The 24,149-nt window shown below is 39.0% G+C and overlaps 1 protein-coding gene across 1 annotated transcript in view; it reads left to right on the top strand.

Moving 5' to 3' along the window:
• Positions 1 to 24,149, top strand: part of CYFIP1 (cytoplasmic FMR1 interacting protein 1) — a gene marked incomplete at its 3' end in the record, with an annotated part of 52,795 nt that overhangs the window by 2,988 nt on the left and 25,658 nt on the right. The window contains exons 5-23 of the mRNA XM_079545387.1: positions 475 to 576; positions 2,013 to 2,194; positions 2,879 to 2,975; positions 3,115 to 3,243; positions 3,938 to 4,042; positions 4,236 to 4,327; positions 5,420 to 5,537; positions 6,160 to 6,282; positions 7,633 to 7,758; positions 8,054 to 8,220; positions 9,226 to 9,373; positions 11,254 to 11,407; positions 12,629 to 12,785; positions 13,403 to 13,499; positions 14,202 to 14,278; positions 14,364 to 14,472; positions 15,047 to 15,166; positions 17,306 to 17,505; positions 23,369 to 23,456. Of these exons, the coding sequence (XP_079401513.1) occupies positions 475 to 576; positions 2,013 to 2,194; positions 2,879 to 2,975; positions 3,115 to 3,243; positions 3,938 to 4,042; positions 4,236 to 4,327; positions 5,420 to 5,537; positions 6,160 to 6,282; positions 7,633 to 7,758; positions 8,054 to 8,220; positions 9,226 to 9,373; positions 11,254 to 11,407; positions 12,629 to 12,785; positions 13,403 to 13,499; positions 14,202 to 14,278; positions 14,364 to 14,472; positions 15,047 to 15,166; positions 17,306 to 17,505; positions 23,369 to 23,456 (2,391 nt within the window). The remainder of the gene's footprint in view (positions 1 to 474; positions 577 to 2,012; positions 2,195 to 2,878; positions 2,976 to 3,114; positions 3,244 to 3,937; positions 4,043 to 4,235; positions 4,328 to 5,419; positions 5,538 to 6,159; positions 6,283 to 7,632; positions 7,759 to 8,053; positions 8,221 to 9,225; positions 9,374 to 11,253; positions 11,408 to 12,628; positions 12,786 to 13,402; positions 13,500 to 14,201; positions 14,279 to 14,363; positions 14,473 to 15,046; positions 15,167 to 17,305; positions 17,506 to 23,368; positions 23,457 to 24,149) is intronic.

Here is a 24,149-nt window from a genome sequence, read left to right as displayed (position 1 = left end):
AGGTGATATAGCATGTAATAATTAGCATTTGTGTTAAACATTCTAGGTTTTTAGATGGTTCTTCTCTTCTTGTCAGAGCTATGCAGAGTTTTCTTGATCTGTGTACAAAAATTAAATCCTGTGAATACGTGTCTGGGATTGGTGATATGGTGATGGGATGGGAAGAATGTTAAGATGCATCAGGAAACTGACCAAAAGTGAAACTGTGAATTGGCAACAGCTTGCAAATATTTTTATGCTAAAGCGCAAAGAATAGAGAAAATAAAGAAAAAATCTCAATTCATATATTTAAACTCATAATGAATCTTAGAAGAATGGCATAGATTTAGTAAAGCCAGCAATAGATGCCTTAAATTTGTATTGTCAAGATGATAATAATACATTTACCAGCTTGTCATTTGGGATCTTAGTTTCTGAGGGAAATTTTTTATTGGGGAAAGCTGTAAGTGTAACGATCTCTCTAATTGTCTTCAGGTTAAGTGCAACGAGCAGCCTAACAGAGTAGAAATTTATGAGAAAACTGTGGAAGTGCTGGAGCCAGAAGTCACAAAACTGATGAATTTTATGTATTTCCAGGTAAAAGGAATAGAAAATTTGTTAGCAAGCTTATATGCTTATTCTGTATGCTTAATATTGTATGCTCGGTCACTCAACCTAATTGTTATATTTTGGGGGGAAAAAAGGTCTGTCAGAAGGGCAGCATTTCTAATGCCTGTTTTAACAACTTCAGGAGTTTCAAAGAATCAGAGAATTACAGGGGTAGGAAGGGACCTCTAGGGATTGTTGAATCCTACTCCCTGCTAAAGCAGTTCCCTACAGCAGGTTTCAGAGGGAGGCATCCAAGTGGTTCTTGAGTATCTCCAGAAAAGGAGACTCCACAACCTCTCTGGGCAGCATCTTCCAGTGCTCCACCACTCTCACTGTAAATAAGTTCTTCCTTGTGTTTGTATGGAATTCCCTGTGTTCCACTTTCTGCCTATTGCCTCTTGTTCTATTGCTGCACACCACCGAAAAGAGATTCCTCCATTAAGACTTTGAGCATAAAATAGAAGATAATGGCACATGGTTCCTGACACTTGGAAGGAAAGGAAATAGAAATAAAACACATCTCATGTGTATACATAAGGCCATCAAGGTACAGAGACCATTTGTTGGGTGGTTGAGGGTTCTACAAGCCTCGACATCGTAGCACCCAGTGCAACTTAGCTGCAGAAATTCATCCTTGAAGCAAGCTAACCCAGTTTTTCTGACCTGCCAGCCACCCAAACTAAATATAGACTAGAGAACAGCCATTTGTCTTGCTCTCTCCTCCTGTGCAAGCAGCTTGCCACTTTATTCAATGAATGGAGGATGTTTCTTGGCATTTTTCTGAGGACGCCAGAGCAACTAGAGCTTGCAAACCATGGAGCACACAGGAGAATGAATGCAATGTAGCATTTTCTGTCATCTTCCTAAACTCATGGATCTTACTGACTACAAAAATCTCCTTTCGTTTGAGGTTATTGCCCTAAACTCAGAACAGATTCCTCTTTGTGTCCGAAGTTTCTATTTGTACTTGTAATCTCAGAGGGTCCTGGTGTACACTTGGAAATAAGCCCTCAAATAACCATCTGCAAGCATGGTTTTGCAAATTGGCGTGTGCTAGCATTAATCACTATTCTGACATAAAATCACTTGTTTCAAAGGGATTTATTTTTTCTGACTTTAAATTGCAAATCATATTTCCAGTTGTGCCAGGCTAAAATTCTTTATGACACTTGTAGTACACAGAGGTGAAACTAGAAAGGCTGTGTTGGTGTGTTGTTGGCCTCACATGCCTTAAATGTTTTTCTGCTTCATTGGTGCTTTTCATTAGCTCTTGCAGGTGCACCAAAGTGGACCGTTGTGACAGTGGAAGACCTCACCTAGAGGGGAGGACAGACAGGTGTCAGATCTCCAGTTGTGTGTGATAAATCTTTCTTGGAAACATCCTGGCATTTACTCCCTGACTCGTCTCTTTTGTTTTCTGTTAGAGAAATGCAATTGAACGGTTTTGTGGGGAGGTGAGACGCTTGTGCCATGCAGAGAGGAGAAAAGACTTTGTCTCTGAAGCGTATCTGATCACACTGGGCAAATTTATCAACATGTTTGCAGTACTGGATGAGCTGAAAAATATGAAGTGCAGTGTGAAGAACGACCATTCAGCCTACAAGAGGTAAGCTGTTCAGGGCGGGATCAGGATTTATGCTGTGGGGAGACAGAGCTCCCACAAGATGGCAGCAGTAGCTCCTTTTTGGGCAGCTTTTTCTGCAGTTACTGCAGCTAAACTGTTGACTGAATTGACTTTCTTTATGCTGCTCTTCCAGCAACTAAAGATTCTTCTGTCTTTTAAGGCAAAACAGGCAAATACTTCTATCTTGGTGTTAACTACATCTATTGGATACGCACTGCTCAGTACTGCTTTTCATGTTTCAGAGAAAGCTGACTTTTTGTTCTATTCCAGTTTTTGGCATCCAGTTTTGATGCTTGTAAATCAAAGTTGTTCTTATGATATTTCAGCATTGCTCTTAAGAGGTTGTCAATAAGAGGGTAGGTTTGGCTAATATGTTCTTGTGAAGCTGTGGCAAGAAGGCACTGGCCTTATGTGTCAAATTCTCTTTCTGCTTTATTCATGAGATGGGAGGTAGCAATGCTAAGGTCAACAACCTTGTAAAAGCAACAAATGGCATTGCCATTGTACTGGTTGTACTGACAGTTTCAGGTTTGCTGATGTCTTGGAGTTCTGCTGACTACCTGGTAGATGCAGAGACAAATGTGTTTCTGTTGAGCGGGGATGAATTTGCTTACAAGCAGTGCCACTGAAAGGAAGTACGGTTGTTGTTTTCTTCTTTTTGCAAAGAGCTGCTCAGTTCCTACGGAAAATGGCAGATCCTCAATCCATTCAAGAGTCCCAGAATCTCTCCATGTTCCTTGCTAACCACAACAAGATAACACAAGTAAGCTTTAGTTGTCTTTTTCCAAAATACCGAATGCTGTATGAAGCCTTTAAAAGAAAACCCTTTCACTTCGGTAGTAGCTGCTGATCCTGTGGGACTGTAACTTCTTGACTCATGTCCTTTTCTTCTTTTTTGTCAGTCATTACAGCAGCAGTTGGAGGTGATTGTTGGCTATGAAGAACTGCTTGCAGATATTGTGAATTTGTGTGTGGACTACTATGAAAACAAAATGTATCTAACCCCCAGCGAGAAACACATGCTGTTGAAAGTGAGTTTCTTTTCAGTACAAACTTAAAAAAAGGTTGAAGCAGAACAAAGATGTTTGCATTCTTGTTGGATTTTTGTTTCCTTTTGCCAGAACCACATGAACCATGTAACTCAAATGTTGCCCTTTGTTTTTATTCTTCAGTGTCTTTGTCTTTCTTTTTTTTTTTCTTTTATTTTAAACACTAAATCTGTTAAGAAAACTTCTAATCCATTTTTGTTCTTCATAAATTGAAGTTAGTCTAACTGAACTGCAGACTTGTTAGGAAACTAATGCTGTGTTTCCTAACAAGGCTGCATATTTCCTTTAAATATGAAACTTTCTTTAAAAGAAATGAAGGATTATACTAATGTCTCTGTGAAGTATAGCAACAACAGAAAGGAACTAGGAAATTTTAGTTCTAGATAGGTGGGAAATTTGTGCAAAAGGCTTCTGAAGCTAATGCTATGTATCAAACCTTTGAGGAAGCAAGTAACTTAAAAATTAGGGTTAGTAAGCAGAAAAAATGAGGTATAAGTACATCTAATAAAAGAGTGCCAGGTAATGTGAAGTTGGTTGATATTATCTACTGTGTGTCTTGCAGTGAATGAAAAAGTATGGAGTAAACACTGAATGTTTGTCTCATGACAAATATTTTCAGCATGTTTATACCCCTGAACTCCTTTTGCAGAGAGGTTTGGTTTTTTCCTTTTGCCAGGTTATGGGCTTTGGATTGTACCTGATGGATGGAAGCGTCAGTAACATCTACAAGCTGGATGCAAAAAAGAGGATAAATTTAGCCAAGATTGACAAATTCTTCAAGGTTGGTTAAGAGAAGCATTTCCTGATATGTAATGTAGAAGGCAATTCCCCCTGCGTTTTAAATATACACCCAGATTAATAAAATCAAATAAAACAAAGATGACTTTGAAACTATCATTGGGTAAATAGCAGTTTCCTTTCACTAAGGCGCATATTTCATCATTTATCTAATCTGATTTATTCCCTGTGTACAGCAGCTGCAGGTTGTCCCGCTCTTTGGTGATATGCAGATTGAACTTGCAAGATACATCAAGACAAGTGCCCATTATGAGGAAAACAAATCCAGGTAGGTAGGACGAGGATACAGAGAGGGGAGCATGTGGGCTGGGGAAGGTCAGACCCATAAAGTATAATTTCATAATCACCTGATAATCTGTGATAATTACATTAATAGGATCTTCACCTTGGTCCGTTTTTTGGTGTGGGTTTTTCACTATTAATGTACTTCACATAGTAGATACAATGTAAAGGACAGGTTATTTAAAAATCTTTCTGTGCTGCTGAGTTATTTCTTGCTTCAGTGGCATTGTTTTTCACCTGAGTTGGAGGATGTAAAATTTATCTTACACTAATGTAATTTTTATTTTTTCCTTTAAATATGAAACTTTCTTTAAAAGAAATGAAGGATTATACTAAGCAAGGTGAGCAGTAGTGCATGTGTATATTGTACATGGAGCAGAAACTTAGCTTGTGTCCCTCTTTGTTTTGGTAGGAGTACAACACAGCAAAATGGCTGGAAAATGCAGATGTTTTATATAAATTGTTCCATGGTTTATGGTTATTGCTTTATTTTAGCAAATGTTCCTGTGCTCCTCTGAGACCTTCCCTCCGTGCAGTTATGTGAATTTAGAATGTAGTGCTTTGCATTTTAATTCCTGCAGAAAAAAAAATGTAACTTGCATGTAATTGCTAAGAGAAAATCAATAGTAGCGAACCTGCTGTGCTACTAAAAGTATGAGGCTGTTTAACACAATATTTGGTAGCATGTATTTTGTGTCTCTCTTGATAACATGTTAATAGTATTTAATAATAACTATTTTTATATTTGGAGCATACTGTAAGCTCTTCTTAGTTAAACATGAATGAAGAAAAACAAGCTGAAAGCAGCTAAACATCTTATGGCCTCCTATACTTGTCCCTCTGCCCTGGCTTTCACTCCTTTTTGGTCCTGTCCCTAAGTGTGTGCTTTTGAAGAGAGATGGCAGTTTGTATTTCACAGCAGCAGCAGAGTGAAAGAGGAGAGGAAAGGCCTCACGTGGATAAGAAGGAAGATTTAAGGAAAAAAATGAGTCACACGTCTTTTGTTCTTTCTTTTTTAGTATCAGCTGTACTCTTTATTGCATCAACTGATTGAAGATTTTTTTGTCTTCTGCAACAGATGGACGTGCACGTCTTCCAGCAGCAGTCCCCAGTACAATATATGTGAGCAGATGATCCAAATCAGAGAAGACCATATGCGTTTCATATCTGAACTGGCTCGCTACAGCAACAGTGAGGTGTGGGAGATTAGAGCTATTTGCGCAGATTTTACATCACTAGCAGTTATTGTAAAACATCTAAAAAGTAGGCAAATCTCAGGCTGGGTAAAGGATAGAGCTCAAGGACCTGACTCAAGAAAAGCTGGCTGCAAGGCTGGTACCCATCCCCAGCATGATATTATTTAAATTTTAAATCTTAAACTCTGGTACATCATACAAACTGCAGACATCTTCTGTTTGTCTGTGTATCCCAGAAATTTTTGACATGTCTCTGTGGGAATAGGTTGTCTAACCTTTACTCCAAATGTGTGCCCATAATGCTTTGAGTGAAGCTATAATTTAAGAGATGAGTTGAAAACTAAAATCAAGTGCACATGCATATATAATATATAATCAGTGTCTTGAGTTTGTCTGCAGTGATATTTTGGTGATACAGAGTCCTTGTGGTTTCTATCTCTTGACCAAAGTCTGTGAAATGTAATGAGATAATTCTTTAAAAGAAAAAACTTTTACTGGTCTTTTGTACCCAAGTCTTGATAAGTGATGCTGTGTAATGCTTAAAAAAATATTGAGAAATGTGACTTTAAATGTTGTACTCAAGGTGTTTTAATTTTTTTTGTTTGCTTGTTTAAAAACATAGGTGGTGACTGGTTCTGGCCGACAGGAAGCTCAAAAAACAGATGCAGAGTATCGGAAGCTCTTTGATCTTTCTCTCCAAGGCTTGCAGCTTCTCTCTCAGTGGAGTGCACATGTCATGGAAGTGGTATGTTTTCTGAAGAAGGAAAGCAGATGAAAATGAGGTTGGACAGGCTTTGCTTTAAGAGAACAAAAAATGCATGTTATGTACTGTTCTCTTAATTCTCTTTTTTCCTGCACTCCTTTTCTCCTGATTCAGACTGTTCCCAGAGGAAAGCGGCACCTCAGCTCTCAAAGTCTAGGAGTAATGTTACTGCTTGAAATAACCAGTAGCATGTGCCTTCTCATACACTACATTTAACTTTTTACATTTACTGGATAGGTGTTCACCTGTGACCCTTGATCAGTTGCTTTTTATGTTGCTCTTGGTGCATGTTTCGTAGACTGACTTCATTTATTTTTCCATATATGTCATTTATTACCTACATGCAGTCACATAGGAAGCCAGTGTGTTCAGTTGGCTATGGTTAGATGCTGTCACTTAGTAAACTGAAGTGTGGGACGTCTTAACTGTACACACAGAAAAGATGGAAGGGCTTCCATTAGCCAACGGGAGAAGAATAAGGAAGACTTTTAGTTGATAAATGTAGATAATATAAAATTTGAGAAGAGATGAGGGAGAGAAAATAACCTGCAAAGTGGTTTGTATTTTAATAACTTACTTTAAAAACAGATGCTAGTTAGAAAAGTAGCCATTTATATGTTTTTTTTCAATCAGAAACTGTTTAATGCAGAAACTGAAGAGGAGACTGTGGGAATGCTTCATACATTCCAGACTCTTACTTAGATAAAGGCTGTGTGTCTTACCTATGGCAAAGCACAACTTAGAAGGGGTTGAAACAGGTGATATATTGTATGAGAGAAGACAGATTTGATCCTTTGATCTATTTGTTATACCTCTGTAGAAATCTCTCATTTTTACCTCTGTCTTTATACTCCCAGTTCCAGAACAAACCACAGCAGTTGTTTTGTTGGGGCTTACTTTTGTAGGCTTTTTGGTTGTTTTTTGTTTGTTTGTTTGTTTGTTTGTTTTACCTCTTACCACTGCCAGTTTTAGGTCCGTGCTTTTCTGTGTCTGATTCGTATGGATTCCCTCAAGTGCTTGTCACATAAGTTCTTCTGCCCTCGCACTGAGATTTTCTCCTGGCATGGAGTATCTCACTTACTGATTGGTTTTCTGAACACACTCAGTATCCATCAATCTTGTTAGTAACTCAGTATCCATAACCTTGTTACATACATCATGTTCTGTTTCAGAATTTATGCAGGTTTTGAGAATAGTACCAGATATTTTTCAGATGTTCTTGAAAACATCAGAGTATTTTATAAGCATATTATTTGTGCTCAGATATGTTTTGTTTATCAGGCCTTTTTTGTTTCCATTTTTCTTCTCCCTCTTCCATTTTGTGAACTGCAGTACTCATGGAAGCTGGTACACCCAACTGACAAATACTCTAATAAAGATTGTCCTGACAATGCAGAAGAGTATGAAAGAGCAACAAGATACAATTATACTAGTGAGGAGAAGTTTGCTTTGGTTGAGGTAAGAAATTTTCCTTTTTCTTTTTAGACGGATTTCCCAAAGATTAATTCCATACAAAAGAGAGAACATTCTCTGAAAGCATTTTCTATGCCCGTGTTGACTCTGAAAGTGCATGTTTTCCTACATTCAAAGCACAGAAGGGGTACAGGAAAACTAGCCTCTTCAGACTGATCTTCTCCTCTACCTTTTGAACTTGTTAATTCCTCTTCTTTCATTTTCTATATTGAAAAAAAAATGACTTTTTGAACAAGTATAGAAACAAAATTAAAAAAAAAAACTGTGTTTTTTTTTCCAGGTGATTGCCATGATCAAAGGTCTTCAGGTGCTGATGGGAAGGATGGAAAGTGTTTTCAATCATGCCATTCGCCATACCATTTATGCAGCTCTTCAGGACTTTGCCCAGGTCACGCTTAGAGAGCCATTAAGACAAGCGATTAAAAAAAAGAAAAATGTCATTCAGAGGTAATGTTCTTCTTCTCATCTCTCCCTGTATTTTTTTTCTCCAACTCTTATTAAAATTGCACAGTTGATAAATTTTGCCTCTTGAATCCACGCTCCCTTTGTAGTCTGTACGGTATTCAGAGTTAGCTTGCCTGACTGTATGTTGGGAGTCAGAGTGGATGACTGCCAGTATGGCTAAGGTAGGAGTCCGGGTTGTCTTGAGCTTCTTTGCACTACCTCACGATTTCTTCTAACAGGATTGCCTGTAGTTTATTTCTATCCTAAGGAAAGATAAGTACTGTAATATTTAAAGAAAGACCAGTATTTTTATTTTGAATAAAATTGTTGCTGTCCACCTTCCTTATGATTCATGTGTTTCCTTGTGTCTGATATTTACATCCCATAGTCTTTTCTCTGCCCTCTTGGCATCTTGGCTTATTTCTTCACTTCTTCTGCTTCTACCTTATTAGCCTTCCACTTCTTTTCCAAATGCTCTGTCCCACACTGATTGCTATAACTTTTCACTGTATTTTTGTGTCCCTAGTTGTTTGATTTTAAGCTTAACTTCTTTATCAGTTGTTTACTCTCAATTTAGTTAAAGTATAACGTTTGTATAAAATCCAGCTGAATTTAGGAGTTCTGCAGGAAACAGGAAGTACCTTCTTCTTTTTCAATTCAAGCTCAAATTGTCTTGTTTTAGTGTGGTTTTATTTGATTAACTTGCCAGCATTTCATGGTGCACGAGTACAAAATGGCTTGATGCACTCACTAAGGATCACAAAGGCAAATTTCTGACAATTGGGTTTTGAACCAGTTTCATAGGTCAACTTTGGGACAAAGGAGGAGCACTCTGGACTATTCTTTTTGAGGGAACAGTGTAGAATTATTATCACGTGGATCTGGCCATCTTGAAGTTGTTGGCAAAGTTGTTTTTTCCTCTGAGTTCCTCTGAACTCCAGAGCATCGTTGCAGAGTTTCTGCGCACTTGGATGCGTGCAAGTCTGAAGCGGTGTGAATTCTGTTCAGTGTTTTGCAGGCCATCAGAAAGACAGTCTGTGACTGGGAAGCAGGTCATGAACCATTCAATGACCCAGCTCTAAGGGGGGAAAAAGACCCCAAAAGTGGCTTTGATATCAAAGTCCCAAGGCGTGCGGTGGGTCCCTCCAGTACTCAGGTATGTTCCCGTCTAATGGTTGTGATACTTGTCAGTGATGATGGCACATCACATTTTCTCTCTGGCTAAACTACTTCAAAGTGCAGTTTTCTTTTGGAATGTTCAAAATCTACTTTGATTAGTTTTATATTTACAGAATGACGTATACTTAACCAAATCATCTGTCTGGGTTGCTGTCACTTTCTATTCAGATGTGTGGTTTTCCAAGTGTTCCACCTCTGTAATTTGACTCACTTCAAAGAAATATTTTCTCCTTGAGCTCCTAATGTTTTAATGCAATATTTTGGAATGATTTGATTATTTCTTAACTGTTTCCATTTTAGATTCTCCCTCATGTGGCTGGTTCTTTCAGTTAAATCTCATAAATTACATTGTTTTAAATTATAGTTTTAAATTATATTTAGAATTTAAATATAAAGCAAGGGAGAATATTTGAATCTTGACAAGATCCCTCATCTTGTTCAGCAATGAATAAAGAAACTGCTCCCTAAAATCTGCATAATATTATGCTACTATTAATAGTATTTCAAGTGCATTTTCTGTGGCATCAAAAATGTCATCAAAATCCCATAGCTAGATGCTGTTTTTGTTTTCTCTGTGTAATTTCCTGTTCTGTTTTATTTGTAAATTTGTTTTGGAGAGTGTATGGCCTGAGTATTCATAGTCCAACTGAGAAAATGAGGTACCAAGCACTTTGGGTGAAAAACTGAAGGCCACTGTGGTTTGTAAATCAAATATTCTTATATACATCAGTGGGGAAGAGAACCCATGTGGATAACACTCTTGGGTAGTAAAAGACTGCCTAAGTTTTACTAGGATGATTCTAATGAAGATTTTGTTTTGATTTCTAATTTTCTGAGGGAAATACAATCACCTTAAAAAAAAAAATAATATATATATATATATATATATATATTCATCAGTGTGTTTCTCTACGCTTGGTGTGTCTGAGAGCTTTGTTTCAGTGGCAGCTACAGGCTTGTTAGAGCATACAGTTCTGTTGTCATTTCTGCTCTTGGGGTGGCACACTTGTTTGTCTCTGCCGAGGGGAGGAGATCAAAGCTATCCGCTCTAGGTACTTCTCTCTCAATCTCCTGCAGTTCTAAAATGGCTATTTACAAATTGGATATGCTTGGAAATCTCTGTGAAATACTCTGAGAAGCCAACAGCTGTGGGCCTGGCTCCACATCTGCTGAGGTGAATGGTGATTTTTCCATTCGCCTCAGGGAGCACTGGATGGCAACAATTATTCTGAAGGAAGAAACCTTTCTGCTTTAGAAGTGTATTATTTTCCTTTGCATGCTTACCGTGCTGCTTTTCATTTTTAACAAACTAACACAGTTTCTCTGCTTCTGTTTCCCCTTCCTTATTTACCTGTGTGTTTTTATTAACGGATTCTCTCTCCCCTGCCTGCCCCTGTCTGTTGGTTTTTAGCTCTACATGGTTCGCACTATGACAGAGTCCTTAAACTCTGCTGAGCTGTTGAAGCAGCTCAAGGCTCTGGGACTGGAAAAGCTATTGCAAATGACACACAAGTTTCTGAGGCAGTCCTACATCTATCCGCCTCTGTTAAACTTTGGTGGTAAGACGTTACTTATTACTTCTACTCTTGTGGTGATGTGAACTGTTCCACTGCAAATGGTCTGCTGCTCAGAGTCGGTGGAGGCCCCTTGGCATGGGTAGGCATTGTGCTGCTGGGTAGGTTAGCGCTGCATCCGTTCCTCTTGCCTGAAGGCTTTTGCCCACACAGTGCCAATTTTCAATTTGAAGTGGAGCAGTCGCTTACTGATAGTCATTCTCAGTGTTGCTCAACTAATGTGCCATGTGTATTTTCCTTTTTTCCCCCCCTTCCACCACAATTGTTTCCTTTAATGATACAGCTTTACATGGTGAGAACTATGTTAGAGTCCCTCATTGCTGACAAAAGTGGTTCCAAGAAAACCTTGAGAAGTAGCCTTGAGGGACCCACCATATTGGACATAGAAAAATTCCATCGCGAGTCTTTCTTCTACACTCATTTGATAAATTTCAGTGGTAAGATATGGAGATGATCAGTGTCCAGCTTAGCATGTCCTAACACCTCTAACACAACCTGGGAAATGTTTCCGATTGCCTCAGCCAACTTACTGTTGTTTTATTGGTCAAAAAACCTTGGTCTGTCCAAACGTTTTCTGAGATGTGTTATTCATTATTGTGGTAGGTTTATTTTGACTCGTAACACATTCATTTATACTGGGTCAAATTTCATATTGTTGCCTCATTTTTTTTTTTTTTTTCGAATGTATTCATGCAAACAAGGGACAGATAATTCTTTGTGCATTGAAATTTTTAAAAGAAAGTCGTTTTTGTGTTTTGGGTTTTTTTTCTCTTTTTTTTTCTCTCTTTTTTTTTTTTTTCCCCCAAGTACAGAGGAAATGGATTCTCTGTTGTGGTAAATTGATGTCATTTCACCACTTTTACTATTCAGTTAATTGTAATCGGAAACATGCTGTCCTAAAGAATTCACCTACTGACATTGAATGTATTTAGTCTTTGTCATCACCATGCTGTGTTGTCTTTCATTTTTGCTTTGTTACTGGACTCCTTTACCCTCAAAGAAGGGGGAGCCTGTTAATTTCTGTTATAATGTTGCTGGTGAGCAGCACATTCAGTTTTGGAGATTTTAATGTAAAAAATTTATTTTTTCTTTTGGCTCTGAAGCCTTACACAAATGAAGGCTTGTGCTGAGTGTTTACTGGAGAGGTGGGAAAACGTACATCTGTGTCCCTGACAGTGGCCTTAGAAACTTTTTGTTTTAATCCCTTCTTCATGTGTCTGTGTGTCACTTACGACCTGTCTGATGAACAGAGATTCAGTCCTCCATAAGGATGGATAGTACTAACGGTCCCAGTACTGTGTTGTCTCCTTCACCAGCTACTTCCCAAGTTCAGTGCACTGTCGAGGAGCAGACCCTAAATGAAAAATTAAATTAGAACCCCCCCATAATGGTGTGCAGAATTTTTCCATTTAACTGGTAGTCTGGTCCACTCCCACAGTATTTTTTGTAATAAGGCACCTCTTTGGGGGCCAACATGGAGTTCAGAACTATTTCAAACAGTCATGGGCTCTGCATTTTGAATTGAATTTACACATTTGGCTTGTGTATGACTCAACGCCTGCTTTTATTTGTTTCACCTTGCATCATCAGAATCACAGTTGTATTCTCCTTGACGTACTTCTGTAAGAAGTGTAATTCTGCCTTATTTATCCCAAAAGAAACCCTGCAGCAGTGCTGTGATCTGTCCCAGCTGTGGTTCAGGGAATTCTTCTTAGAGCTGACCATGGGAAGAAGAATCCAGTTTCCCATTGAGATGTCAATGCCTTGGATTCTGACAGACCATATTTTGGAGACCAAAGAGGCGTCAATGATGGAGTAAGACCTACTCGTGCTCTTCCACTGAATGATTACTCTTAATGATTGCCACTCTTTATTGTAATGTTACTGCTTTAATTGATTTTAACAAGCAGTCACTGAGAAGGTATTCTAAACCGTCATACAATTTTCCTCTTTGCTTACTTCCACAACTCACAGTGTTTGGTTTTTTTTTTCAAAGTGAATAAAATATTAAGTATTTAATATAAATGTAATTGCAGTAGCTAAATGTGTTGTTCCCTGGATGAGTTCTCCTTCTATGCTTATTTTGCAGTAGATGTTATTAATAACTCAATATAATCAACATAATTGATTACCTACTCAATATAATCTAGGGTACTAAGAGCCGGCATGGTTTCACTTGATGAAAAACTGTATCTGCAAAGCAAGTTTCAGACTGCAAACTTATCTGTAAAAATTATTAAACTAACGAAAGACTTTCTTAAATCAGCAAGTATGAATCTTTATATAAACTCCAAGAACAAAAAATCTTGTTTACATGACACACATGTAGGTCATAGTATTCACAGGCTTTAAGTATGTTGACTTAACCATTTTGAAGAGCCGCATCTCTACAGATATGTAACATTTTTGTTTGTTTGTTTGTTTTCATTCAGGTATGTTCTGTATTCTTTGGACCTTTATAATGATAGTGCTCATTATGCGCTTACTAAATTTAAGAAGCAGTTCCTCTACGATGAGATTGAGGCAGAGGTAAAGCAACCTTACCTACAGGAGCAAAGTAGTCTGTATGTTAATGTGGAATTATAGAATCCTAGAATTGCTCAGGTTGGAAAAGACCTTCAAGATCCTCAAGTCCAACCACAACCTCACCGTACTACCCTGACTCCAACAACCCTCCACTAAATCATGTCCCTGACACCACATCCAAACGGATTTTAAACACATCCAGGAATGGTGACTCACCCACCTCCCTGGGGAGCCTATTCCAGTGCTTCACAACCCTTTCTGTACAGAAGTGTTTCCTGATATCCAAACTGAACCTCCACTGGTGCAACTTGAGGCCATTTCCCCTCATCCTGGCACCAGTGAGAAGAGACCAACCCCACTCTTGCAGTAATCACCTTTCAGATACTGGAAGAGAGCAATAAGGTTTTCCCTCAGCCTTCTCTAAGGAAGCTGAATTAAAGGATGAGACCTACTGCAAAAGATTAATAACAGATGAGGAACAAGTTGCAAAGACAGAATATGGATGATTGATTTGCTGATGCATTGCAAGGACATGTGTAGATCTTTACAAAACCCTTCACATTAATGATGAAGGCTGAATGTCATCTTCTCTTGTGCAAGGATCTTTAGAAATGTTAACTCTTCTAGTTGTATTTACTAAGTGGTGGGAAGTCTTGGAGAAGTTCCTGAGTAGCCATAAATACACTTTTCTTCCTCTCTCCTAAGGTAAACCTGTGTTTTGACCAATTTGTCTACAAGCTGGCAGACCAAATATTTGCATACTACAAGGCAATGGCTGGCAGGTAGATATTTCAGTAGCAAGAACTTTTATTCGTGCTTGGGTTTGCTGTTTGCTATACTTTTCTCTTTGCTTTCTTTTCTTGATAGCCTGCTTTTGGATAAACGTTTGCGTTCAGAATGTAAGAATCAGGGAGCAACCATTCAGTTGCTGCAGTCCAACCGCTATGAGACGCTGCTGAAGCAAAGACACGTCCAAGTGAGTGAACTCATGTTCTTGTATTTGCATTGCTCGGCATTTTTCCAGCGGTGTTGATTTATGTAGATACGCAAAACTATTTCTGTGCTTTCTGTTCTGCTTTGTAAGTGGCAGAAGTGACATTTGAGATAAGGTTTTTTTGTCTGTAGGAGGAATAAACTAACTAAAATCTTAAAATACCCCATTTTAGTTGCAAGTATGTGTTGAAGTTAAGCAAATGCAAGCCAAATAGGAGAAATGTGTGTAGTAATGTTGTCTTCCTAATAACATCTTTCAACATTTTTTTTTAATGTGTTGTTGGCACAATGTAATGAAGGCATTAAATGATGATATATATATACCTAGATAAGAATACCGCATGTGGTATTACTTCTTTTTATGAGAAATTAGATATAAAATTAACACCTCATTTATTCATGGATTTATAAATGTTATCCATATACTTTGTTTCTGTGTGTTTGGAATGCAAATCCACTGTTTAAAAGTCTATTAATTTGTGGAACCTTGTAGTTCGTGTACAGCTTGTCTTGTGATTTGATGTTCAGTTCAAAGCCTAATGGCAGTTTTTCCTCAGCTTCTTGGTAGGTCAATAGACCTGAACCGATTGATCACTCAGCGAATTTCAGCAGCTATGTACAGATCAATGGAGCTGGCAATTGGTCGATTTGAAAGTGAGGATTTGACTTCCATTGTGGTGAGTGTTCCACCTTTTTTTTTTTTTTTTACTTTTCTCATTAAAAGCATGTGTTCCTTTTTTAATGGTAGAAGGAAAAAAAAGAAAAAAGCAATCTCAAGTTTGGCTGGAAGCCCTCTAGGTGTTCTCTCAGTGATTAACTGCACGGTCACACCTGCAGAGAGGGGAAGAGGCTGAGCTCCACAGGAGCTGTAAGTGTAAACAGCACCTGTAGAGAAAGTGTATTCTAGGAGCTATGAGCAGGCAAGGAGAGTAAGCACTCTCATGACTTAAGTTTTTGGAAATGCCCACTTCTGTGTGTGCTTGTACATATACTGCAGACCAAAACAAAACAACACTGCGCCTGGTAGAATCAAAAGGAGTTTGTTTAGCCCACCAGCTTGTTTTTTGTAGCATGACAAAATCAAGGTAAGCTTTTCTTGTGAAGGGGTGAGATCTGGCATGTGAAAGGAGAGCATCTGTGCAATACTGAAGTGTCTTTTTGAGTTAGTTTCCTGATGAAAATGTTAGTGGGCAATTTTTATTGCTAAACTGCATGAATTTGACAACTTTATGTTCAGTCAGAAATGCCAGCTGTAAGCTATATTCTGTTCTGCTGGAATGAAAGTTTACTGTCAGTCTTGTTGTAATATGTTTGTTTTTTCACCTGTGAGATTTTGACATGTATTAACTCACCCAATTTCATGTCATCCTTTACGGGGGATAAATAGAATTCTAAGGCCCTGAAATGGGTAGGAGTCAGGTTTTTCATGACATTTCGGAGCATGGTGTTCTAACATTTGAATTACTTAAATGTAGTTTTGTTACTGGCTAAGTGAACAGAAGCCACTGATGATTCTTAGGTCATAGGCTCTTACTCTTCTTTGAGGTAGAGATTGACAGGGCTAAGTTGCCATCCATTGCCCTGTTGCCATCTTCCCTTTTTTTTCTTTGGTTTTACACAGAATCACTTCTGCTGAAAACTGCTTAGTTTTCTCTATGAGAAACTGGTACTAATAGCTTAACTTGTAAATAACTTCTGCTGTTTTTGAAGCTAAATAAATGAAGGCAATTAAAAGATCAATCTATCTCTGCTCTCAGATTGGACTCAGTGCTGTTGCAACCATAATAGTGGTTCTTTTTGTCTTCTTAAGTTAACTGTCACTCACAAGTTTGAAAATCCTTTGAAAAATGGAGCAGTTGAATCAGATAGCACTGTATGGGAATATATCTACATAGCCAAATGAAGACCAGTCTCCCCTGGCTATTCTTTCATATGTCATTGCACAACTATAAGCAATGCTCGTTGGTGGTTTTTGGAATGAAAGGTTGTGTTCTCTGCTTTTAATTTTTTTTTTCCTTTTTTTTTTTTTTTTCCTTGGTACATACTGGTTAGAGGCTGTGCTGTAACTCGCCTTGGAATTGCTAGATCAACTCTGGTCATTAATGAGCTCAGTGCTCTGTTCCATAAGTAGGAGTGTTTCAGTGTCCGGTGTCAAAGATGCATTGTTTCTATTGTAATTTATTTAAAAGAAAGTGCCAGAAACCGTACTTGGAAATATCTTGTCAACAGAAAAAACATTATGAAAGGCAGTGCCCATATGTATAATCCACAGCTTGTGATTCTGTAGGTACTTTCACTCCATTTGTAAATGGCTCATCTTTTGTTGCCTCTTAGTAAGCTCTTTACCTGACTAAACCACGAGAAGGATTTATGATAAATCTAGTATTATCCCTAGCAGTACTACTACATAAGTTCGGTCACCAGTTGCTCTGCCCAGCAGAAATAACTTTGCAGATGCTTGTAATGTAGGAAATGCAGAAGCTGTTTCTCGATCTGTTTCTGACTCCAGTTAAGTGCTAGAATTCTAACTTTAGCTTAGTTGGCCCATGTCTGTGTTTGAGACACCTGCCAGCAGTGCAGACAGGTCATGCCCTCAGCATCTCAGAGGGTTTGGTGGGATACGGACACAGAGCAGTCTTGGGAACACAGATTCCTTCCAGCTTTGCCACTGAACTAAGAGACTGGAGAGGAGTCAGCTGTCCATTTTTCACTGATAGTCTCCTATTCAATTAAGGCTATTTATGTACTTTGCTGAGGTTCTCTCCTTTGTTAAATTTACTGCTTGTTTTCTTTCCTCTTGATTTATTTTTTTGTAGGAGCTGGACGGCTTGATAGAAATAAACAAAATGACTCACAAACTTCTGAGCAGATACATGACCTTGGACAGTTTCGATGCCATGTTCAGGGAAGCCAATCACAATGTGTCAGCCCCTTACGGACGAATCACTCTTCATGTATTTTGGGAACTCAATTACGATTTCCTTCCAAACTACTGCTACAATGGATCCACTAACAGGTTGGCATGGTGTAGCCTTTTGTTGGCAGCAGTTCTCTTGCTCTCCTGCAACTTCTCTCACAGCAAATGCTAACAAATTCCATCACCATTCATTTAGTGTATTTTTCACTGCTGGTGCTTTTCTTGAAATGAGGTAAAATGAGTCATTTTACTAAGTACTGTCAAATGTATGAAAGACTGTTATTAGTCCGCAGTAGAAATAGAATTTGGTTGCTGAGGTTACATTTTATGACATTTTATGACTTAGCTATGATATGCTGAAAATAAAGTGTGTCCAAAAATACTGCTACGTGCATGTCAGAAAGACATTTGGTAAACAGGATCCTCAACTGTGCGATGACGAAAGTAAAATTATATTCCTTGTTTCCGCGTTGATAAGAAGAAAAAGGGAAGAGTTCAGTGCTTGCTCAGTATGGTTTTATCTGCCTTGCTGCTGTCTGCCATGTTTCTGGAACTTGTGGCTGTTTCGTGGCCGATGGTTGTGTCTTACTAAGCCTTCGTTAGCCAGGGAAGTCTTACCTTGAAGCATGTGTCTTTTTGAGCAGAGGAAACTCATCCTAGGTCATTCAGAGAAGCTGTAAATTGTATTTCTTCTCATTTCTTTTTCTCAGGTGGCTAGTGTTACTTTTAAAAGATCTTCTCTGCTGGTGAGCTTTTCTTGTTTTGCTTAGCTTATGGCAGTGGAACAGTGTGTATCTGTAGTGTTAGAGCTTTGTTCCAGGTGTACTTCCTTCCTGCTGTTGCAGCCTTGAAGGAGAGTGAGTAATGGAAATAGGAAGCAAATGATAGGATTCAAAGTTTGAATGAGTGGAAGGCACAGCACTTGGGCATCCTGATTTTGTGTTTGCTTTTGGCTTTTAAGCAAAACCTGATTAAAGCATTGTGAAGAGTCAGTAAAGCAATACTGATATTGAACTATGGCAGGAAGAGAAGCCTGTTCTCATCTTTTGCTCTCCTTGGAATGCTTCTTCTGTCTGACATATTCTTTTTGATGGTTTTATTGTGGTTTAGAGCCAACATTCTGTCTGGGGAAAAAAAAAAGTGAATGCTGTGTTTAAGTTTTCACCAAGAAGCTTTTATTTCACGCATCTGTTTGCACAGCAGTGTTGAACTGTGCATGTTGATATGTCTGGAGATCAGTATTGGAATGTTCAGTGTGGTGCGTTAAGAATCACATAAGCATAATATTAAAGGAAAATTTTCATGAAAAGGTACTATTTCATGTGGCAGCTTTAAGAAAATTTGTTTGGTAGCTCCTAGAATTAGTTATTCTCTTTTCATTTTGGCTATAAAGACCATGGTACCGATAGGACAGCTGCTTGCCTATTTAAAAACTGCACACAAATTGAGTTAGGCTGGTCCTCAGGCTGGTTAGGTAGTTAATTCAGGATAATTAATGTATCCCGATTATTATTACATTATTATTATTAATAATATAATAATAATATTTTATTACATTATTAGTTATTAATCTTGGGCAGATCTGTTTTCATCTCAAAGTAGCTGTGGTTTCAGGCGAAAATGGGAGTGTGGTGAGAATTACAGACACACACTATGGTGCCCATTGGTATTTTTGCTGGTGGAGGAACAGGTCATTTCCAGCATGGTCATTATTTCTGTTACTGCCTTGCATGGGCTTTCGATTGATGAGTTATCAGTGTATTTAACTGAGCACAAGTAATTGTGCACAAGTACATGGGCACCCAGCGACATGCTCTGTGTGAGCTGTCAGTTAAACTCTTGACAGGTAGTGAAGGTAGGAAGGTAGGTAGGAAGGAAGCAAGGGAAGCAATGGAACAGTGAAAGGTTGGAAGAAAGAGCAGTGAGTATGGTGGACAATAGACATGGAGGTGCTTGGGGTGAGGAGCTGGAAGCAGAGATCCTAGACAATGAAGTCCCTGTGCCCTGCCTTCTGTTAATTTGAGTGGAGCTGAGGCATGAGGATTGTTCCTTTAAAGTTAGTGTGTTGGCAGATTGATTTGTGCCCAGCATCTTTTTTTTTTTTTTTTTTTTTTTTTTTTTTTTTTTTTTTAAGCTTTTTTCCTAGCAGTGCTGGAACTTGGTGATTTCAAACATTTGTAAGAGTTGAAATGTTAGCAGAGCCTGTGGGTTTTGTTCAGACTGCCGTTATTCGTGCAGAAGTAATTGAAACATGTGGCATCTTTAATTATTTAGGATTTAGGAATATTTTCATACGTGATAATATACTGAGATAAAACAATGAAGCTGTTATCAAAAGATAGAGGAATTTAATTTTTGCAGTTGCTGCTTTTCTGAATGTTATTGTGTTTCTGACCCTTTGCAGACTGTTTTTTATTTTTTTTCCTACTGCTTTATCCAGTCCTTTTTAAAAGCTATGTGAAGCTTTCACATTCATGAGATGCTTTGTGAGGGGTTCACAGGGAAGCTGTATGCTGTAGGAAAAGGGATCTCTCTTCAGTTTGTTCTGGAACTGTTCTGGCCAGTTCTTACTCTGAGAGTGATCATGAGCAGCCATTTCTCACTTGTCTTTTCTGTGTTGCTTGGGACTTCTTTTAAGAGCTCTCTTCATGATTGCTCCCAGTTGCCCCTGCTTTTCCAAGCCAAAGGGCTTTCTGCACCATGAAATTGTTTCATATTTTAAGCCCATGCCTGTGCTTTTTCCCTCTGTACTTGTGGAACTAGGATGACTGGGCCATCCAGAAGATTTAGAAGGCTCGGGGGCAACTTACGGATTTTTCCTTTTTGTTCCTTTTCAAGTATTGCTGCTAGTGTTCCCTTTTCTGCCATGTTTTCTACCTTATTTCTGAGCTGACAGTGTGTTTCATGTTCAGGGTTAAGAAAGTGAGACAAGTGTAAGACAATCTGGATGCTTATTGGGATTAAGGGTTTCTGAATTTTCTTGAAACACTGATGCAAGCTTCCCAGGATAGCCATCAGTCCTGGTGTCCTATCTCCTCTCAACATATTATACAAATCCTGAATTCTGTGGGGAATCTCACATAAGCCTATAATGACCCTTTAAGTTACTGATGGATTTTAATGTGATCCTGATTTTGGAACAGAAATTCTTTATCAGTTTCTTTTTGGGCTGAGTCCAACTATTACTTTAATCACACCAAGCCCAGGACCACTATATTTTGAAAGAACATTGATATTTCCTTTGTGATACTCAGGCATTTGCTGTTTGAAAAGATTAAGACATAGCATTTTTGTACTAATCCAAGGTCTAAAGCCTTGTTTTCTAGCTAAATATGTCCCCCATTTTGTTTGCTTTTTCTCCAGTAGCACCATCCTTAAGTGTCAGCCAGTTCTTCTTCGCTACGTCCTTCATAACAACCCCCAACCCTGCCACACACGCAATTTCTAAGCAACTGGCAATACAGCTGTAAAAAAAACCCTGTAAAACAGCAGACGGTGTGGATGACTTAGAAACGTTTTGTGCACTCCTGTAGCTTTTATCTTCCCAATTGGTCTGGTCTTGTTTTTGAATGGTACTTGGCACTTCATGCAGCAGCGCACTGCAGCATGCTTAGGTACTGCAGTGATGGGCAAGCTGCAGAAAACCCAGATTAAAGGGTTGTGTAGTGGTGATTGTGTGCAGTGTGGTCTTAAATCCTCAGAGCTCAAAGAAACCGTGGCCTAAACAGAGAGCTTGTCCCAGTGGCAGAGCTGAACTGTAGTAGCCGCAGTTTTGATCAAGCCAAAGCAATCACTTCATCCCTGTGCTGCTCCCATAGCAGGCTTTGTTTTACTCAGCAGCTTGGAGAAGGGGTCAAGATTCATTAGCAATGTCATGCAAATGCTTTTAAGGTGCATTGTACCATATAATGTGCAGATAGGTATGCTTGACATTCACATTCACGAAGAGTGCACTGGATCTAGCATTCCTGAAGGGAGTAGGGACTGTGCTTTGAGCTGGTAGGCTGGGCATTGAAAAGATCCCTATCCATTGGACAGGGAAGTCCAGAAGCACACTTCATGAGGAGAGAGGGAGGGACTGCTGTGAGTTGAAGCTCAGTAAGTTTATGAATGAGGTTGCCTGATCTGGTGCCTGTGGCAGCAAGGAAGTGGGATCGTTAACCGTAGTGGTCCTTTTCAGTTTTCTCTTTATATTTTTAAATAGATGATGGCAGTCGGTTGTAAAGTGCTCACCGTGAACTCCTTCCTGGGAAGTATCACAGAGACACTGACATAAAATGATTTGATCCTGAAAATACTTCAGGGCTCGTGTCATCCTTTAGCAATCACTGCTGCAAAGCTCTGTTAAGCCAGCAGGCTTTTCATCCACTTAATCTACTTTGGCTGCTTACAACCTGTGTTGATTAAAATGGATAAATTACTGAGATCATCAACAGTGATTAAAAATGAAAAGAACTGGTGATCCTGTAATGTGCCAAAACCTGCAGCCAGCAGCGCTGGAGGGAAGGTAAAACCTGTCTCGCTTTGTCATAGGTTGATTGAGAGAGAGTTGATTCCTCAGTCCTTGAAAGTGGTACTTCTGTTTCTTGAAAGAGGAGCAGGAGGAAGGCAACCTGCAGGATGTCAGAAAGAGAACATACCTGCTCATTGAAAAAGATTGAAGAGTGCAAGTGATGCTGGGCTTAATGTTTTCTATGTATATCTTTTAGTGTTGTGGGAAAAAATCACTTATGGCTTAGGTTGGAAGGGACCTCAAAGTCCGCTCAGTCCCACCCCCTGCCGTGGGCAGGGCTGCCCCCCACCAGCTCAGGCTGCCCAGGGCCCCATCCAACCTGGCCTTGAGTGCCTCCAGGGATGGGGCACCACAGCTTCTCTGGGCAGCTGTGCCAGCACCTCACCACCTCTGAGTGAAGAATTTCCTCCTAACATCTAATTCAAGTTAGGTTTATATGAAGTTATAAATTCTCAGAAGAAAAATTCAGATTACTCAGAAATAAAAGTAGTACAAATAATTTTGAACAGAATGGTACAACTTGTACGTGCTTGGGCGGAACAGATTTTGTTTAGGTAGCTGTTCCTGTTTTCAGCTACAAAATTGTCATAAATAGAATACCTAGGTATTTACAAGGAGAAATGATTAATGGATCATTTATTTTGCGTTTCAATTCAATTTGGACATATTTAAAACAAAAACACATGCAAGTACGGTATTATTTTTCAATGTTATAACATGCTGCAAACTTCCCCTTCTGAAACCTTTTCTTAAATGTAATTTGTTTTGGACACTGTCAGCTGGAACAGCTTGACTGGATGCAAACACTTGATGTGCAGTTCTTAAATGATTCATTTTCAGCTTCCCTATGCCTGTGCAACTTTGTGCCATTTACCAAGAAATGCCTAACCCACAAGCACCCCCATCCTGTCCCTCATTTTGCTTCATTTAAATTTAAAGCAGAATTAAAGTTGTAGTAGGTGCTGACTAACTTCTTCCTCCACTAAAACCATACTGCTGTAAAACGTGAATTCTGTGATTACACAGCACTATCACAGGGCTGATAGCTTAGGAGAGGATTCAGACTTGCAGATTCTCAGGCTCTTGGAGCCCTCAGTTTGGAGGGGATGTTTGTTCACATCTTCTGCAGCATTCCAAGTCCTTGTAGTTCTTTTCCCCTTGTGCGATGTACAGCAGTAACGCTGTTTGTTAGGCCTGGTTTCTGTTGCTATGTACATAATAGAACATCAGTCAAGTATGATGAAACATTCAAACACTAGTTTGGCCACAGAGTTTTGCATTGTGCTTAGGTGTTTGGAGGCTCTGTGCTTTCCCATCCTCAGGTCTGAAAGGGTACTGGCCTGGCTTTGATGTTATTCATAGACAACAGTAGTGTACAGGATAAAGTGCAGTAGACACACACCTAGTAATTAAAGGGTTAATAATTACGTCTTTGTTTTATTATTGTAGATTTGTTCGGACTGTGCTACCATTTTCTCAGGAGTTCCAGAGAGATAAGCAGCCCAATGCTCAGCCCCAGTATCTCTACGGATCAAAGGTTGGAGTTTATTCCCTTTACGTTTATGGTTTGCCAGTATTTAAGGGTATTGTTTCACATGAATGTTACCAAAAATATTCATATATTTTATGCATATGAAAGTTATACTAGAGATGGACTCAAGTACATTCTGTGGTTGTGCTGAATTCAATGTACACTTTGTTTTTAGGCTGTGCCATGAAGTCCACAGTATATTTTAGCCAAAGTGATTAGTCTGATGGTTAGTCTTATCTGCTCCTGCTCTCAACCACCTTGCACTGCAGTTGCTTGTAGTGGCAGAGCAGGCTCAGAGAGTAGTCAGCTGGGGAAGGGAGAATGAGAGCCCGTCCTGAGTGCGGCCACTTCCTTGCTATGCTGCTAAAGGTGTAGCAGGAAAGACAAGAACAGGTGGGAAAAACAGCTTCAGTTATTGTCTGGCATAGCAGGAATATAGACACTCTTCTATAGACAAACTATCAGATACTAAACTGCTTGAATTATTATAGAGAAAATGTACCATATCTTTGGCAACTTCAAACTGAGGATGTCACAGTCTCTGTGATGAGCTTGGCATTCTGGTCAGCTCATCTCTTCATCTTGTACTGACCTCATGGTGCTCTGCAGGTTCGTGCAGGATTTCCACAGAAGCCTGTGTGATTTGTAGTTGTTTACTCTGTGCAGTTACACATCTTAGACATAATGAATGTGCTGCTC

Source organism: Tetrao urogallus, assembly GCF_951394365.1.
Source record: "Tetrao urogallus genome assembly, chromosome: 1".
Lineage (NCBI taxonomy): Eukaryota > Metazoa > Chordata > Aves > Galliformes > Phasianidae > Tetrao > Tetrao urogallus.
The sequence above is the reverse complement of the archived record's forward strand: the minus strand, read 5'-3'. Positions and strand labels throughout refer to the sequence as shown.